This window comes from Odontesthes bonariensis, chromosome 6 (genome assembly GCF_027942865.1).
Source record: "Odontesthes bonariensis isolate fOdoBon6 chromosome 6, fOdoBon6.hap1, whole genome shotgun sequence".
Taxonomy (NCBI): domain Eukaryota; kingdom Metazoa; phylum Chordata; class Actinopteri; order Atheriniformes; family Atherinopsidae; genus Odontesthes; species Odontesthes bonariensis.
Genome location: NC_134511.1, coordinates 33,821,448 through 33,840,046, shown reverse-complemented (window position 1 = coordinate 33,840,046; position 18,599 = coordinate 33,821,448). Strand labels below are relative to the sequence as shown.

At 39.2% G+C, this 18,599-nt stretch overlaps 1 protein-coding gene across 1 annotated transcript in view; it reads left to right on the top strand.

Moving 5' to 3' along the window:
- Positions 1–18,467, top strand: part of dock5 (dedicator of cytokinesis 5) — a 37,823-nt gene extending 19,356 nt beyond the window's left edge. The window contains exons 21-51 of the mRNA XM_075468433.1: positions 759–859; positions 1,014–1,148; positions 1,241–1,352; positions 1,725–1,795; positions 2,012–2,118; positions 2,274–2,410; positions 3,579–3,674; positions 3,772–3,870; positions 4,194–4,364; positions 4,489–4,589; positions 4,674–4,732; positions 4,986–5,140; positions 5,297–5,382; positions 5,749–5,905; positions 6,040–6,080; positions 6,194–6,284; positions 6,393–6,512; positions 6,663–6,752; positions 7,050–7,154; positions 7,450–7,591; positions 8,542–8,623; positions 8,736–8,820; positions 8,984–9,070; positions 9,177–9,353; positions 13,584–13,667; positions 13,751–13,888; positions 14,120–14,265; positions 14,472–14,616; positions 15,980–16,130; positions 16,335–16,453; positions 16,553–18,467. Coding sequence (XP_075324548.1) covers positions 759–859; positions 1,014–1,148; positions 1,241–1,352; positions 1,725–1,795; positions 2,012–2,118; positions 2,274–2,410; positions 3,579–3,674; positions 3,772–3,870; positions 4,194–4,364; positions 4,489–4,589; positions 4,674–4,732; positions 4,986–5,140; positions 5,297–5,382; positions 5,749–5,905; positions 6,040–6,080; positions 6,194–6,284; positions 6,393–6,512; positions 6,663–6,752; positions 7,050–7,154; positions 7,450–7,591; positions 8,542–8,623; positions 8,736–8,820; positions 8,984–9,070; positions 9,177–9,353; positions 13,584–13,667; positions 13,751–13,888; positions 14,120–14,265; positions 14,472–14,616; positions 15,980–16,130; positions 16,335–16,453; positions 16,553–16,654 — 3,492 coding nt within the window. The 3' untranslated portion in view covers positions 16,655–18,467. The remainder of the gene's footprint in view (positions 1–758; positions 860–1,013; positions 1,149–1,240; positions 1,353–1,724; positions 1,796–2,011; positions 2,119–2,273; positions 2,411–3,578; positions 3,675–3,771; positions 3,871–4,193; positions 4,365–4,488; positions 4,590–4,673; positions 4,733–4,985; positions 5,141–5,296; positions 5,383–5,748; positions 5,906–6,039; positions 6,081–6,193; positions 6,285–6,392; positions 6,513–6,662; positions 6,753–7,049; positions 7,155–7,449; positions 7,592–8,541; positions 8,624–8,735; positions 8,821–8,983; positions 9,071–9,176; positions 9,354–13,583; positions 13,668–13,750; positions 13,889–14,119; positions 14,266–14,471; positions 14,617–15,979; positions 16,131–16,334; positions 16,454–16,552) is intronic.
- The last annotated feature ends 132 nt before the right edge of the window (positions 18,468–18,599 follow it).

The window sequence follows — 18,599 nt, the reverse complement described above, 5'->3', positions numbered from 1 at the left end:
GGGGCAAGTGCTAACCCTTCCACGTAAAACAACAACTTGCACACTGCAGAAACGTCACACCACTTTATAAACCATCTGACAATAAAGTCACAAGCCTTACCATCAAATTACAAACAATATTACTGGGCATGTATTGTTGTAATGTTTTAAATATTTGAAAGCAGTTTTTCTAGAGAAGATAATTGCTTTGTATATGGGAGTATTGTCCATTGACTGTTTTGGGCTTTCACATGCGCGCGCATACCAACAACCGGTAAGTGACATGCTGTTTATAAAGTTGTTTTGTAACGTCCCCATGCCAGTAATGTGAGAACCATGCATATGGTTTTGATGGTAAGGCTTGTGACTTTATTGTCGGATGGTTTATAAAGTGGTGTGACGTTTCTGCAGTGTGCAAGTTGTTGTTTTACGTGGAAGGGTTAGCACTTGCCCCTTAGTCACCACGTATTAGCCTCGCATGACAGACTGCGCAAACAGCGCAATCTCCAGGGAGCGCCGATTTGCACCTGTCTGTGTCCTACTATCAGTATTTGACAACCTCTAGCAATGGGATTGCGCTTCAAATGCCCCGGAGTTCCCCTTTAATGACGTTTATGCTGGCATTAGGAGAACTTTAATACAACTGATTGGTTGATGTCATTCACATAACATGATGAACACAAATGCTGGTCTGCTGGGAATTCCTCCTGCACTTAAAGTCAAACTGTTTTAACTTGTTCAAATCTCTTATTTTATTTCTCCTTCTTTTTTATCACCAGGTATTTATTATCACCCTTATTGGTGACATCAAATTCCAACATTTTAACCCAGTCCTGGAAACCTACATCGACAAGCACTTCAGTGCCACTTTGGCTTACATGTGAGCAACCCATCTGGATTTCCCACCTTTTGATGGCTTGTGCTTTTCTTTTTTTTTTTTTTTTTTTGTAGTGCTTTTTGCTCCATTGCTCTCCTTCTCCACCCACATCCAAATTACCAAAATACCCTAATGCCAGACTCATTCATTTTCCCAGGAAGCTCACCAGGGTGCTTAACTTCTATGTGGGGCATGCTGAGAATCGCGACCTGACAGAGAGGCTCTACGCAGCACTCAAAGCACTAAAGTACCTTTTCAGGTTTATTGTACAGTCCCGGGTCCTCTATCTCAGGTATCAGGAGCCCTGCCACATGTGAATCCACTTAGCATTTGAATAATTTAAGGATGACTTCATGTAATGCAGGTCGTGGCTTTCTCTCTCAGATTCTATGGAAACAGTGAAGATGGAGATGCTTTCTTAAACTCCATTCGTACTCTTTTCCTTGCTTTCAACAATCTCATGGACAGACCATTGGAAGAGGGAGTGAAGATAAAGGTACGATGTGTTTGCTGTTTAATTGTTGCTTGTTTTGTTAAGCAAAATACCTTGTAGAAACATTTTAGAATGGCCTAAGTTGATTGTTTTCAAGCTTCAAAGTAAAACTGATGGAGTTGGACGCACTTGGTGAAGATTTTTACTTCAATTTCTTGTCTTTGTGTATTTTTTTTTATGGCTGTGTCACGATGCAGCAATCCAGCTGTGAAAATGTGTTACACTAGGATAGACGAGTCATTGAAAAGTTGTACAAATTGACTTCAAAATGATGTGAGCTCCCTGTTGGCAGTCTGTGATTCAAGGCAAAGTAAAAAAAAATGGAAAACATCCTCAAGCTTCAGCCTGATGAGAACTGATTCTTTGCTTTTTCAGGGGGCAATATTGAAATACCTCCCCAGCATCATTAATGACATCCAGACAGTGTTTGATCCCGTCGAGCTCAGGTAATTTAAGGCTTTTGCACAGAAGGAAATGATCATTTCCTGTCTGAGTAAAGGTGTTATTCTCAATTCTGGCTGCTGTAAAATCAGCCTGTCATGTGTGCTGCTCATTAGTTCTCCGTAACTGTAATTACAAGATGTGAAGTTAATTTTGCATTAATAATTATCACAGCTGCTGTGCATTATCTTTTTTTTTTCTTTTGATTCTCTTTTTTTTAGCGTTCTCCTTGCAAAGTTCATTGAGAGCATTCCTGACTCGCAGCTCGTGCGTCAGAAGCTGGGCTGCATGTGTAAAATGGTGGAGAGTGACCTTTTCAAGCAGCCAGGTAGGAGTTCTCGAAAGTCCAAAACCACATAATGACATTTTGAACAAGCCTAAGGAGGAAAATAACTTCTACTGTGCATTACACTTGCAATACAAGTTTATCATGTCAGCTTGATTATCAGGAAATGGCACAGTTTTCGTCCTCTGTTGCCACAGACTGCCGAGACGTGCTTCTTCCACTCGTCACTGATCAGCTGAGTGGGCAGCTGGACGACCACTCCAGTAAACCAGACTACGAGGCCTGTGTCCAACTGCTCAGCACAGTGTTGGACAGCTTGGACCGCAAAGATGTGGTGAGGAGTCAAAGTTCATCTTTAGAGACGCAGATGGTTAAAAAGTTTAACAAGTTCAGCCCACCCTAATTACTAAAGAACTCACACGTCCATGGGGATATCAAATTACACCTGATGCTGCGCGGATCCTGTGGCGGTAAACCTCTCTTTAGGTTTGAGTGGTAGGGAATCCCCTGGACAGACCCTGAGGATGCTGATCCTGCCTGTGAGAATCTTGAGTTGCAGTTCAATTTAATGGCACATAAATATCTAAGTGGTAGGGATGATTGGAGCTGGTGGAATCCTTTAAATCCTAAGAAAATGTTCTATTGCGCTTCTTAGCTGGACATTGCTATACCAAAAGGAAAGAAGATGAATCCGCCTCACGATTCCTTTAGGTGGCAGTTTTCAAAGCTATACACTTTTTTCACTGAAATCAGAGTAGCGTGTTTAGAAGAAGAGGATGTAGCAAATGTATATTGTTCTGCTTAGCCTCTATCACTGCTGGTTCACTGATAGATGGATTGGTGACACATCTAGTCACCCAGACAATTTGGGTTTTATTTCACCTGATGTTGAATGGAAACTGGTCTCTTAAGATTTTTTTTCCCAAAAACTTGATACAGTGAAGAAGAAGGAAATTTCTTTTTGGAAGCTCAGTGTGTTGAAAGACTGCATCAGGCATCTTTTCCCACAAAGATGTCAGTTATTCTGGATTGTCTGTAAACATAAAAAAAGTTTTTAAAAGTCTATTTAAAAACCAAAGTTTTTTTTTTTTTTATTTGCATCAAATGCAAAGCATCACATCCAGATTCAAAGGGCAAAAGTTTGGTAGTTTTCCTTGAGAGGTTATTATAATATCCAGTGATTAGAATGACCAATATGAAATAAATTCAACCAGCATTGACTATTCAATTACATTTTTTGGAAGAATTTGGCAGAAAATAACTTTAATACTGAATACTTTGAGAATGGCTACTCAAAGCATTTTAAGATAATTTTTCTGTTGATGACAAATCAATACATTGGCATTCACTACAAGGGAGAAGAACAAGTATGCCAAAATGGTAGAAAATAAAGCAACACCTGTAAAAACTAATTTTGTGTGAACCAGTCCTTTCATCATCTCTGCAGCATGACTGTGTAGCTGTGTTTGAGCTGTTGGCTGTACCTGTTCTGTTTTGTGTAGGGTCAGACCAGAGGGCACGTTCAGCTGATAATGGAGCGGCTCCTCCGGAGGGTTAATCGAACTGTCATCAGCATGGACAGATCCTATCCTCTCATTGTAAGACACACTGTGATGATGTGAAATGTATCCTCAGCATTTTTAGGGCTAATTTCCTGTGAAATCTCTTGAGTAATAATTGTCACTTCTTTGGCAGGGCCACTATCTTGCCTGCATGACAGCCATACTGAAGCAAATGGATGACATGCATTACACCCACTACATCAGCACCTTCAAAACGAGACAGGATATCATTGTAAGTGCCATGATTCCTTCTCTGTTGGCTACATCTTGTCCTGAAGCATCTCATCAATAACAGGCATTAAGCTACCCTGGCCACTTACTGCTCCTCAAGAGAATATTGATTACAGACATTTTGCGCAGTTGATTGAACTGACATAATGAGGATGTCAGTGGGGCTCCATTAAGCTTTAGGGGCATCATGTGTGACAGACATGTAATAGCAGTGCTGCTGATTTGACCTAATCTAGTTTTTTATCTTTTGAATGTTACCTACTGTACTTCTTAAAAGGGAGCTGATGCAACTGCTGTCAATTGTTATTATTCATTTGACTTTAGGACTTCCTCATGGAAACATTCATCATGTTTAAGGACCTGATGGGAAACGTCTTCCCTGCGGACTGGATGGTCATGAACCTGGTGCAGATGCAGGTCTTCCTGAGGGCCATCAACCAGTACTCCAAAGTGCTCAACAAGTATTTCCTGGACCAGGCGCATTTTGAGCTACAGGTGTGTCTTGTCCTCCGCTGCCTCTATAGAGGTCATATTTTTTTGTTAAAGACAGAAATCAAAATCAAGTGTTGCGAGAAGATAATTACGACATCAATATTTGAAATCTCTGTTTCCCCTGCAGCTGTGGAATAATTACTTTCATTTGACCGTTGCGTTCCTCACTCACAAGACGCTGCAGCTGGAATCCTTCTCTCAAGAGAAACGAAATAAGATACTGAACAAGTAAGATCATTTGCAGTTTATAGAAAAGATTATTTAAATGGTGAAAGCTTAATGTAACAGTTCTTTGATTTAAAATTGCTTCAGGTATGGAGACATGAGGAAGGCTATTGGATTTGAGATCAGAGATATGTGGTACAACCTTGGTGAGTGTTTTTTCACCAGCTGATAACGCTGCTATTATCATAGAGTTTGTGTGGGCTGTTTATTCAGCGCCTGTCAGTAATGCAAGGAGAATTACAAGACCGTGTATATATTTTTTTATTGTCCAGTTTCACAGTGTATTGTTTGCCACATTATTAGATTTGTCCTCTGTTTGTTTAGAAATGAAGATTCAGCATATTGCCTTCTCATATCGTACTGTGATATTTCTGCATGATAACGTTTGTTGTCCCTCAGGCCCCCACAAAATGAAGTTCATCCCAGCCATGGTCGGACCCATTCTGGAGGTCACACTGGTGCCTGAGCCTGAACTGAGAAAGGCTACCATCCCCATCTTCTTTGATATGATGCAGTGTGAGCATAACTTCAGCCTTGGACGCACTTTTGAAACGGTATAACGCTGTCTCAGAAGGTCACCACTTCGGCGGTTTCTCATTTGAATTAGACTAAAACTACTTCTGGCTAAATATGACACTTGTGATGTTATGATCAACTGTTTTTTTTTTCTTTTTCTGCTGCTTCTTCTCATGCCCCTCTTATCTTTGCAGTTTGAAAATGAATTGATAAAGAAATTGGATCAAGAGGTAGAGGGAGGCCGAGGGGATGAGCACTACAAAGTCCTGCTGGAGAAAACGTAAGGCAGAGGAGCAGATCAAATGGAAAAAGAGTATTTCGTTCTGAAAGTTGTTTAAATTCTGCAACACACTAAGTAATATTGTAATGCAGCTCAGAAGGGAATTCACATAGGAGTGCTTTTGAAATACAACAAAGGCCTCTCCGATTGTGTCTTGATAAATTCCTGTACGAACCTGAATGAATAGACAGTCTTCTAGAAACATAAGCAGTATCTAATAAGTGGAAACCCCTCGGGCACACAGTGCATGATATCAAGCAATTGCCAAAGCGTTTGAGGAAAGGCACAGCTTAGTAAGCTGATAAACTAGAAATAGCCCTTTACATCATAAAAGTAAAGATCTAAAGTATCTGTTTTCATGTGCAGTTTACTGGAGCACTGCAGACGCCACAGATACCTGTCCCAGTCAGGAGAGGAGCTGGCTCTGCTTCTCAGCAGCCTTCTGGAGAATCTCTTGGCCTACCGCACCATCACACATGATGAAAGTCCAGAGCACCGCATGAGCTGCACCGTCAATGTGCTGGTAAGCTATATGCCTGTAGCCTGTAGAGTTAAACCTATTTTTTTGTGTATGTAAAGCATCCAGTCATCAACTGCTTGAAACTTTTTTTTTTTTTTCTTCAGCAATGTGATATTAAAAAGTTTTTTTTCTTGCAGAATTTCTATAAAGAAAAAAAGAGGGAGGACATTTACATTCGGTGAGTCAGAATGAAACGCAAAATGTCCATATTTTCTTTTATTCTTTCTTTCCTTTTTTGGGGAGGGGGGGCAGTAAGCTAGCTGTTTCTGATTGCTGTGTTCTCGTGACCAGGTACTTGTACAAGCTGCGAGATTTGCACCTTGACTGTGAGAACTACACGGAGGCTGCCTTTACACTGCTGCTACATGCTGAATTACTGGAGGTCTAATGCATTAAAGTCAGATTTAAAAAAAAAAAAAAAAAAAAAAAATGTAATCGTCAAACATTTGTCAAAATGACCGTATTTCTGTTTGGTTATTTTTTTACCCAGTGGTCAGACAAACCTTGTGCACCTCATCTGATACCTCGAGACGGAGAGCATGTGTTTACCCAACAGGAGCTGAAGGAGAGGCTCTTCCAGGAGATCATATGTTACTTGGACAAGGGCAAGGTGATATTAACTGCTTTGCATGGCAGCTACACACAATGAATGACTCACTCTGAGGTAGCATTTTGAAACGCTTTAGGATGTTACACATAAGCACATGCACCAGGAACTTTGTGTTGTAAACAGCGTAAATATGTTCACACTTCCTCTTAGATGTGGGAGAAGGCCATTGAGCTGGGCAAACAGTTGGCTAAGATGCATGAGGGCCTCATGTTCGACTTCATGGAGCTGAGCCAGCTGCTGGTAAGAGGACGAGTTAAAAGAAATAAAAAAATCTGAAAAAGTCTGTTTGTTCAACTCCTTTCTACCGAGATCATGTCTGCTGATACTGTCGAGTTTGAATGTATTATGAGGAATCTAATGAAACATTCTCTTTGTTAGTCATTAAGCTGATCTGTGATCTCAGTATGTTCTTAAAATTACATGGAATCATTTTTTCTTTTGAAAATTATTATGTTTTAATTGTGTAACCGTTTACAAACTACCACATGCTGTATTATGAACTGCTTACCTTACCAACTTTTGTCTTCTCTCTTGCAGAAAAAGCAAGCTGGGTTCTATGAAAGCATAATGCATGCAATGCGGCCACAGCCAGAGTACTTTGCAGTTGGATATTACGGACTTGGATTCCCTTCTTTCCTCAGGGTAAGAAAATTATTACCCATTTCAATGAATGTAGACTTAGAGAAATCCTCATGTTGCTGCTTACGCAGCGAGCTGGCATTTTGAAATATTTCCTCGGGCGATATGCAATAATCACGATAAAGGTTATTGGATTTTTTTTTTATGTCCTGAGAGAATGTCATACTGTGTACAGGCCTGTCAAAGCATTAATCACAAATTGCCCTCGTATTAATTATGGAAATTAACCTTGATAACCGATCTAACTTTTTATAGTCTTTAATTCAATGTGTTACACAATGACATTTGTTTGCTTTAGAACAAGATGTTCATCTACCGAGGCAAAGAGTATGAGTGGCTCGAGGACTTCAGCTCAAAGCTGCTGTCACAGTTCCCAATCGCAGTCCGGATGACCAGCACAGCGCCCCCTGGAGACGACATCTGCAACTCACCCGGACAGTGTATCCTTTAACAAGCCACAGAAAACTGCTGCCTCAGCTGTCCAAATTCTGTTAAACTGATTCTCCAATTCCAACAACTATTTCTAAATTTTACCATGCTAAGTTGGTTGACAAGATGGTAAACACGCTTAACATGTACATGTTAGCACTATCTCTGTAAACATGTGGCCCCAAAATACAGCAGTGCCACAGTGTAGCCTCACAGTTAAAGGGGAACTGCAGTATTTTCAACATTAAGCCTCTTTTCTGAGTCGTCTGCAATGTTTTAGAACTCCCCTCACCGCTTTTTTTTAATTTTACTGCTGTCTCCGGTATTTGCCTAATTTTGATTAATCTCAACCTGCTTCAGAATGGCAAGTCATGTGCATGTACAAAAAGGTCCGTAAAATCACCATTACCGTCCGTTTTCAAAATCATCAACTCACCGGAGTGGTTACTGGTGTGCACTGGTAATCCATATCAAATTTCGTTGCGAAAAGTTGCTTCTGTTGTGTTTTATTTGACATTTTGTACTGGATGTTCATTGATATTACTCCGTCACCGCTAAGAAAATACGAGCTGCCAAATAAAACACGACAGAAGCAACTTTTCGCAACGAAATTTGATATGGATTACCAGTGCACACCAGTAACCACTCCGGTGAGTTGATGATTTTGAAAACGGACGTTTATTGTGCTTTTACAGACCTTTTTGGACACGCATATGACTTGCCATTCTGAAGCAGGTTGAGAAGAATCAAAATTAGGCAAATACCGGAGACAGCAGTAAACATAAAAAAAGCGGTGAGGGGAGTTCTAAAACATTGCAGATGACTCAGAAAAGAGGCTTAATGTTGAAAATACCGCAGTTCTCCTTTAAACAAATTCAACAGAAAAGACACTCAGGCCAATTTGCCTTCGCCTTCTCTCTTTTCTATAGTTTCTGGTTTTATCCTTAGCTGTTCTTGACAGACATCCAGTGCTTTACTGTGAAGCCAGTTTTCACAGTGCCACACCAGTTTAAAGACAAGGGGGTTCCAGAGCAGATATTGAAGTACGTAACACAACACTTAAAAGCAGATTTATTTTCTCATGAATATCCAGGGATTTTATGGCTTTCTAGACAGAGTGCTAACTCATTTCTATTCTTTCCTGTTGTCCTGCAGCTATTATAGAACCAATGAAGTGGAACAATTCCAGTACTCCAGGCCCTTCCGGAAAGGTCAAAAGGACCCAGACAATGAATTTGCAGTGAGCACTTTATAAACTTACCCTTACACACTGAAATAATTTCTTTTTAAATAACAGATAAAGAAAAAAAAACAATTCTGTGTATGCACATACCTCACTCTGAAAATTAATAAAGACACGGAAATGTCACTCTTGAATATTTTATTGATATTCTGCCCCACAGACCATGTGGATTGAGAGATCAACTTATATTACTGCCTATCGCTTCCCAGGGATTCTCAAGTGGTTTGAAGTCAAATCAGTCTCAGTGGTAAGGAGTGGCCTCAATACTCCAACTGTGCTATACTGTTTATTTTTCTGTCTGAAAATCCCTCAGTTACCCATTACTCTTAATGTAACTCCTGTCTGTTTGGCAGGAGGAGATCAGTCCTTTGGAAAATGCCATAGAAACCATGGAAATGGCAAATGAAAAGCTGAGTAACCTCGTGCAACAGCAGGCCTGTGATCGCTCACTGTCTATCAACCCACTGTCCATGATGCTCAGCGGCATCGTTGACCCTGCTGTCATGGGTGGCTTCTCCAACTACGAGAAGGTCTGACTTTGTAATTTATTATGACAGTTTCACTGCAGTGTGCGCTTTTTGTGCCTCCAGTGAACAGACATGCTCATTTTTCATGTGTCCCATCTGCATGTCCAAATCTTGTAAGTGCCATGTCTTAGGAAAACCTTAGGGGAAGTTATTTAAATTTGACACAATCGTCTACTTGAATTTTGATGTTCAAAGGTCAACATCACTTTGACCTCTCAAAACACACAAGTTAATTATGACACAATCTCATGCAAATGTCTAATTAGATCAAATAAAGATGTGGTGACATTTAGTATCCAAAAGGTTAGGTGGAATAACAGTGGATGTGAACTGCAACTTGAATGGTTGGCAGAGGCATACAGCTGCAAGGCAGTAATTCTAGTTTAGAAGAGACTTATTATAGGCTTAAAATATTTATACAACAAAAAAATATAACTGAACAGTTAATTTGGTTGAACTAAATAAAACTCAATTTAGAACAAAACAAAACAAAACAAAAAAATGAAATCAAGTGTAAATTGCTACACCTGATCAGCGCGATGGTTGCACTCTCTCCCCTCGACAGACTAAAGGTCACTGCTTATATAGCTTCACCTCACTTGGCACTGCCTCCTTGATTGTACCAACAGAGAAGGTGACTCCACTGGCTTCTAACTTCACCATTTCATTGTTTCACATGTCACCAATCATACGAATAACAGTAAAAACACTCTTATCTGTTTTACCTTTTCATCTACATGTTAACCATACATAAATTAAATACCTAAAAATATCTAAACCTAATAGATAGATAGATAGATAAATACTTTATTCATCCCAATTTGGGAAATTATTGTGTTGCAACAGCGTACAGTATAAAAGATATGTAAACAATTAAAGGAAAAACAAGCAAATAGAATAAAAATAGAGAATAAACATCAGCTATAAACAAATCTACAGTATGAAGAGTAGGGGAACTGTAACACCATTCAAAGGATACCTGTTGGAACAGGGAAACACGAGTTAATGACCACAATAATGTCACATATACATAAAGAGAGTAAAGTGAGGAAAGGTGTGACAGATGAGCTCCCCCAGCAGTCTAGGCCTATAGCAGCTTAACTATGGGATGTTTCAGGATCACCTGAGCCATCCCTAACTATAAGCTTTATAAAAAAGGAAAGTTTTAAGCCTGGTCTTAAAAGTGGAAAGGGTGTCTGCTTCCCGGACATTTACTGACAGCTTATTCCACAATAGAGGGGCCTGATAACTGAAGGCTCTGCCTCCCATTCTACTTTTAGAAACTCTGGGAACCTCAAGTAAACCTGCAGTTTGGGAACGAAGTGCTCTGTTAGGAAAATATCTTTTAATGAAATCTTTAAGATATGATGGAGCTCGGTCATTAAGAGCTTTATATGTGAGGAGAAGAATCTTAAATTCTATTCTGAATTTAACAGGGAGCCAATGAAGAGAAGCTAAAACTGGAGAAATATGATCTCTCCTACTAGTTCTCATCAGAACTCTGGCTGCAGCATTTTGGATCAACTGAAGGCTTTTCAGAGAATATGTGGGACAGCCCAATAATAAAGAATTACAGTAGTCCAATCTTGAAGTAACAAATGCATGAATTAGTTTTTCTGCATCACTCTGAGACAAGATGTTCCTGATTTTAACAATATTACGAAGATGAAAGAAGGCAGTCCTAGAAACCTGTTTTATATGCGAGTCAAATGATAAGTTCTGGTCAAAAATAACTCCAAGGTTCCTCACTGTAGAACTAGAAGCCAAGGAAATACCATCTAGAGTAACTATATAGCTAGACAAATTCTCCCTGAAGCGCTCAGATCCAAAGATAACGACTTCAGTTTTGTCTGAATTTAGAAGCAGACAGTTCTGAGTCATCCAGGTCTTTATGTCTTTAAGACATGCTTGTAGTCTGACCAACCTATTGGGTTCATCTGGTTTTATAGATAAGTACAACTGGGTATCATCAGCATAGCAATGGAAATTTATGCCATGCTGTCTAATAATGTTACCTAATGCAAGCATGTATAAAGTGAAAAGAATCGGTCCAAGCAAAGAACCCTGAGGAGCTCCATGACTTACTCTGGTTTGTGAGGAAGATTCTTCATTTACAAGAACAAACTGAAATCTATCAGATAAATATGACTTAAACCAGCCTAATGCAGTTCCTTTAATCCCAATAACATGTTCAAGTCTGTGTAATAAGATACTGTGATCGACCGTATCAAATGCAGCACTGAGATCCAACAGGACAAGCACAGACACAAGTCCGCTATCAGAGGCTAAGAGGAGATCATTGGTAACTTTCAGCAGTGCAGTTTCTGTGCTATGATGCACTCTGAATCCTGACTAAAACTCTTCAAACAGATTATTTCTGTGTAAATGATCACAAAGCTGAGCTGCAACTATTTTTTTCAAGAACTTTAGACATAAAAGGGAGATTGGATATAGGTCTATAATGAGCCAACACCTCTGAATCAAGAGTAGGTTTTTTAAGTAAAGGTTTAATTACAGCAACCTTAAAAGTCTGAGGTACATATCCTGTCAACAAAGACAGATTGATCAAATCCAATATGGAAGTGTCAATTAATGGGAAAACCTCCTTGAACAGTTTGGTTGGGATTGGGTCTAAAACACAAGTTGATGGTTTAGAAGAGACTATTGCTGTTGTTAGTTCAGAGAGATCAACTGGGCAGAAGCCGTCTAAATACAAATCAGGTTCTAAAGATACTTCTAAAGCTGCTGTACTTGATGATACATCACTGATAATAGTGGGAAGGACTCCATCAATCTTCTCTCTGATAGAAACAATTTTATTGATGAAGAAGCTCATGAAATCATCACTGCTGAGAGTTAAAGGAATAACTGGCTCAGCAGAGCTCGGACTCTTAGTCAGACTGGCTACAGTGCTGAAAAGAAACCTGGGATTATTCTTATTCTCTTCTATCAATGATGAATAATAAGCAGTTCTAGCTTTACGAAGGGCTTTCTTATACATTGTTAAACTATCTTTCCAGACTAACTGAGACTCTTCTAAATTAGAGGAACGCCACTGTCTCTCCAGCTTTCTTGCAGTCTGCTTTAAAGCACGCAGCTGTGAATTATACCAAGGAGCCAGCCTCTTCTGACTGATTACCTTCCTTTTGAGAGGGGCAACATTGTCCAGTGCTGTACGCATTGAAACTATAGTGCTGTCAACAAGAGAGTCAAGTGCTACTGGAGTAAAGTTTAGGTAATCGTCCTCTGTCATATCTGCACATGGCAGTGAAGAAAAGGATGATGGAATTAATTCTTTAAATCTGGTTACAGCATCCTCTGATAGACACCTTCTATATGTAAATTTCTTCTCAGAAACTGTATAGTCAAGTAATGTAAACTCAAAGGTTATCAATAAATGGTCAGATAAGACAGGGTTATGAGGGAACACTGTTAACTGTTCACTCTCAATGCCATAAGTCAGCACAAGATCAAGGGTGTGTAAGGCAGTGAGTCGGTCTGTGAACACTGAGAAAATCCAATAGAGTCTAATATAGAATTAAAGTTCATATTCAGGCTGTCATTTTCAACATCTACATGAATATTAAAGTCACTCACTACAATGACTTTATCTGTACTCAGCACTAACTGGGATAAAAACTCTGAGAATTCAGACAGAAACTCAGAATAAGGGCCAGGTGGACGATACACAACAACAAACACAAGAGGTTTCTGGGATTTCCACTTTGCGTGGGAAAAACTGAGAATCAGAGGCTAGTTCATAACAAATGGCTTCATTGAGAAATTTTATTTGGTTTGTTTATTTATGGAATGTCGTTTAAGATAATTACTTAATAAAAGTCAACTTGAAAATTTTCTCTGGACAACCAGAGCCTTTCTGTTAGCATGACTCAATGGAAAATACAGTGTTTTTTTGTTTAGTTCAAAACATTTATTCAAACCATATTAGAAACTATCCATCCATCAATTCTCTAAACCCTCCCAATACAAAACAGGATTGCAAGGGGTCTGTAGTTTTTCTTTAATCTTAGGTATTTAATGAACACTGTCAGGTTATACTAATAATAGTGAAATAATACAACTTTAAACAAAAGTTAAAAAGTATGTATAAAACTTCCTATCATTGACAGGATTTGCTTCTGTGGAAGCCTGTTCACAGTTTCTTGCTCTCGAGTTTCTAGTGAGCATGCCAAAAATATTGCCCAATTGTCATTCAGTTTTTACCCTCTGCAGGCATTCTTCACAGACACCTACATACAAGAGCACCCAGAAGACCTTGAACGTATTGAGGTCCTGAAACATCTGATCGCCCTGCAGGTAAATCCTTCCCCCCTTCTTGACACTCGCCTCAATCGCCTTAGATCTTTGCAACACTTAAGTGCTTCACTCCCTGCACCCAGGTCCCTGTTTTGGCCGATGGAATTCGCATCCATGGGGAGAAAACGAGGGAGGAGCTGAAGCCCTTACACAATCGTCTGGTCACTTGCTTCCAAGACCTTCGGGAGAAAGTGGAAAAGCATTATGGCGTCATTACCTTGGTGCGTAGCCAGCTGCAAACCTAATTTGATGTAAGAGGGTGCCAGCTTTAGCTATTGGCTCTCTTGCCTTCCCATCAAATGCTTCTCAATCGAGGCAGAGTGTACATTATATTAGTGCAGGACCATAAATCTTCCCTTAGCCAGGCTATTGTGGCCTGTGCTTTGCTTGTCATTTTACCTCTTCCCTGCCAAGATGTCCCGATTATGCTTAACCCTATTTGTGTGTCCTAGCCATGCTCTCTTGCTGAAAAGAAGAAGAGTCGTGTGGGATCGGTGGTGATGCCTTACATCTTGTCTTCCACCCTGCGTCGCATGTCTACTGTCTCAACCCTCTCCAGCACCTCCTCAGGCCTCTCCAGCGGCTCTGCATCCTCAGAGTCAGTCCCTCCATCCTGTCTTTGCAATCTCTCCACCCAGCCTGGCTTTTTATTTTATTTATTTATTTATTTTTTAGTTCTTTGTAGTCTGCTTTTTTTCTTCAAAAACTTCTTTTTTTTCTTGTGAAACAGAGCAATTTGTCTGTCTTAATGGTAAATACTTATGCATCCTTTTTTTTTTTATTCCTCTGGTCATTCCCAAACAGTTCCTTGTTGTCCCGTCCCAGGGATCACAGGGCTTCTGTTCTGTCCCGCTTCGAGGAGGACAACAGGATAGCTCGAAAGAATAGGAAGGAGTGGAGTGTGAGCAAATCCCAAGTTCTACTGGAGAGGCAGTCTGATGCAGATGAAGTAAGGCCTTATGTGCAATGACGTTTTTACAGCCACAACACAGCAATTGCATCCGGTTTCAATTCACCTCCCAGGGCATCATACAAAAAAAAGTCTTATAATTGGGTAACTACAAACACACAATAACATATGACTCATTGGATTTAGTCATTTTTTATTCAACAAAATACTCCTCAACCTGGAAAGGGATGGAAGGTCATTTCCAAACAATCTGGAGTCCATCATTGTACAGCGAGGGGCTGATTATTTGAGCTTGTTTTGCAGCCACAGAACTGGACACCTTGACGGGTCACCGTCCTTAGGGACTCGAGTTATTATCTGAAGTATATAACATGCCGGAACGCTGTTGATATGTAGCCTTAATAGGTCGATTTTTAAGATTTAAAAAAATAAAAATGTATTATAATTTCTAAAATGTTTAACTATCTGACAAAAGAAAGGAAACATAATGTGAAGGAGAGCAAGGTCATTGGGAATTCAGCTGTAGTAACATACAGTTATACCTTACTGTTTTTAAAAAAAAAAAAAAAAAGGATGCAATGTTTTAGCATGTGTGGAGCCCCAAGTCTGTCCCAACCACATGATCTGGTTGTGTTAGTCAAGTTTCGTGACTTTGAAGGATTTTGGTAGGACTAAGATGTTTACATTCATTTTGAAATTTGGTTTTAGTTGAACAAACCAAATATTTTATTTGATCTTTTTTCCAGTGTTATGCAAAAGTGCTTATTCAGTCCACCATGAACTCTGCTGTACACCAAAGTACTCTAGAGTTAAATGTGAGGCCATCAAACAGACAGCTAAAGCTTGGCTGAAACTGGCTCATGCAACAGGACAATGTTCCCAGTCACAGCAGCAAGTCTACAACAGAGCTGATGACAAAGAAAAGAATCAACGTGCTGCAATGACACAGACAAAATCCAAACCTCAACCTGACTGAAATGCTGTGACGGGACCTTAAATGAGCTGCACAAAAACAAAGGCCCACAAGCCTCGTTTAAATAAAGCAATTTTTTAACGAGCAGAGCGCCAAAATACCTCCAACGATGTAAGATACTGCTAACATAAAAAAAAATCAAATTAAATTCCAAGTTACTGCTGCTAAAGATGGTTCTACAAGCTGCTGAATCATGGAGTGTATCGAGTTTTTCCACATACTTTTTCTGCATTTTGTCTCTAATGAATGATTACACACTGTAAAATTTCACGTGTTGTTCTTCATGTGAAGTTATATTTAATTAATTCTAATAGTGGTTAAGAACTAGATGGATTTTTTTTTTTTTTTTTTTTTTCCATTTTGTCCTGATATGTAAAACCTTAGAAATGAAGGACTTTTCTTTATAGTTGTTTGATGCTTTGGTTCCAGACTCCTCCAGAGAAGCAGCAGAGACCCAAAAGTTTACAGTTAGGAGACCGCCGGCTCACGCTCTCCCTCTTCCAGGGTGTTTCCTCCCAGCTCAGCCTGTCTAACCCACTCAGCCCACTCCCTGCCTCTCCACACACGCCGCGCAGTTCCAGTAAGTAACAGAAAACTCTCGTTCCGACAAACACCGCACCACATGCTAGAATTTTTCTTAAAGTTCTACCTTTCACACACACAAAAAAAATTCTTGCAGACTGTCTCTCTGTAAGCGCATTCTGGTCTACAGACCTAATCAGGTCACGCTTACTCACAGATACATGCGATCTGAAAAGCTTTTATTTACTCTCTCCTGTGCTAGGTTACTCGTCACTTCTCAGTGACAATGATGCCAATAATGTTGACACCCCAGGGACCCCCCCACCCATGCCTCCGAAGAAACACCCGCACGAGATTGACAACCTTGGATTCACTTCAGAGGTACGTCTGCTTAGAAAAAAAAAAAGCTCCCTGATGCATATTTGATAGCGAGTAAACGTTAAAATATTCTGTTTTTCTCTCCTCTCTCTTTCCACACAGTTCACTCCTCCATTACCAATGAAAATTGAGAGCAAGCCTCCTCCACCTCCTCCAAAGACTAGAAAGTCAATGTTCCCCTCGTACGAGAACAGCCCCCAGTAAGGCTACACCTACACACGGACCTTGAAGTTCCACTAAATGTCTGATTTGACTGTGATGAAAGCACAGTTTCATTTGTGGCGTGGTGGAATTGCCACAGTAAGGTACGGAAAGCAGAAAACGTGGGGCGAATGCAAGATTCAATAATAATTTCATTCTGTTTCAGGTTGCTTTTAAATGCAAGCAGGTACTTGTTCTCTAATTTGAACTGTTTTTCTGTTTTTAATCTGAAAGGAAGAATGTGTGCAGAGTTACTGTCATAAGAGGGTATTTGTTTTATACATTTTAGGAACATTCATAGATTCTGTGGGCTTTTAAGTTAATGAATCATTTTCTCTTTGAGGAAAAATCACCATAAGGTTTTTTTGTTTGTTTTTTTTCAAATTGTAGGGAAAAAATGAACAATGTTGTTGTTGTTTTTTTCCTTTTTTTTTTTTTTCCTTATGTGCATATGGAGTAACACTGGATGACTCATTTCCCCCTGGCTGTTAAACAGCATTTCACGATCAACAAAAAGCTGCATTAGAGATATGTTAAACTTAACTAAGAGCAGGGAATACAAAGTACAGAATGTAACTGTTAGTTTGATGTGTACTTATTTTAATGTCCATTGATTGTGTTTAGTAGTAGTGCGACCTAAACTATCTCCCTAAACCACAATGTTTCAGTAACACTGGATGGCATTATTGAATGTGGTGCCGATTCTGCATTTGTTTTCTTGTTTATGATGGATGGATGTTTATCAAGTTGATGGTGATGTTCACTGGGAATACACTTTTCTCTCATGGAATCATGTCTATATTTTGGGGAATACATCTTTATCTACATACTGTACTTGCCAAGAAATCATTTAAACCCATCTCTTATGTGTACAGTAGATATGTAGCTGCAGCTGATAGGCGAACCTTTCGAAAACTGGACGAAAACCTCTAGCGTAGCTCTTTGTTGGAGTCAACAAATCCATTTGTGCAAAATCTGCTGTTGTAAAGTACGTAAGGGTTATGTGTAGTTGCCAGGCAACCACTCAGTACTGGTGAAAATGACTGCTCTCGACCAAGAAATGGTCCATCACAACTTTTTGTTAACATACAATTACGGTACATTTTTATTTTTTCATACAAAGGAAAGCTCTTTCCTGTATCAACAAGCCCCACCTAAAAACCTAAAACAATAGATAAGCTCCTCCAGGTTATAATGGGTTAGGCTAAACTACGCTACCCTGCTACAGGCTCCAGGTACATACATAGTATAAAGACACAACAAGTTCTGTGTCAAGAAAATAAATGAGCATATTTTCCAGTATGTTAAACTGGGCTTTTACAGAGCCATTAATGCTGTAAGAGTCCAGAGCTCAGTTTAGTTTGATATTTTTGGTTTTGTTTCATTTTATTGAATTCATTTTTTAAGTTTGAATTATTGCTATCCATTGACTTAAATATTTTTTATAGATTTGCAAACCCAGTTGTACAGAGATGGTTTATTGTAATGCAGAGTAGTTTTAATCATTTTGTACAAAAATACTGCTTTACTTTGCACTGTCTACATTTTTTGTAAAAGAAACAATTGAATTTATGTGCCTTGACATTGATGAACCTATGCATGCATGGTGTTTTTAAAAGTGATCAGATTGTGTTGATAATTAAGGTACCAGTATTTTTTTTGTTCCATTTTTCAATCTAAATTGTTTCACAAGGGATTCATGTCATTGTACAGAACACATTTCTTAACAAGCATTAGATATATTTTTTACAAACAATGCCTCTTTTTTTTTTTTTTTTTTTTTTTTTTAATGAACAAACTGTTGTTGACTGAACCAAAATAAAGACCTTTTTTTCCCAGTGTTTTGGTGACATTGACTTGACATTTATTTTAGATGGGCATCTTCTCTGTTTCTTCACTAAAATCCTGTCAACAGAGGACACAGATTACTGTCTTCACTGGAAACATA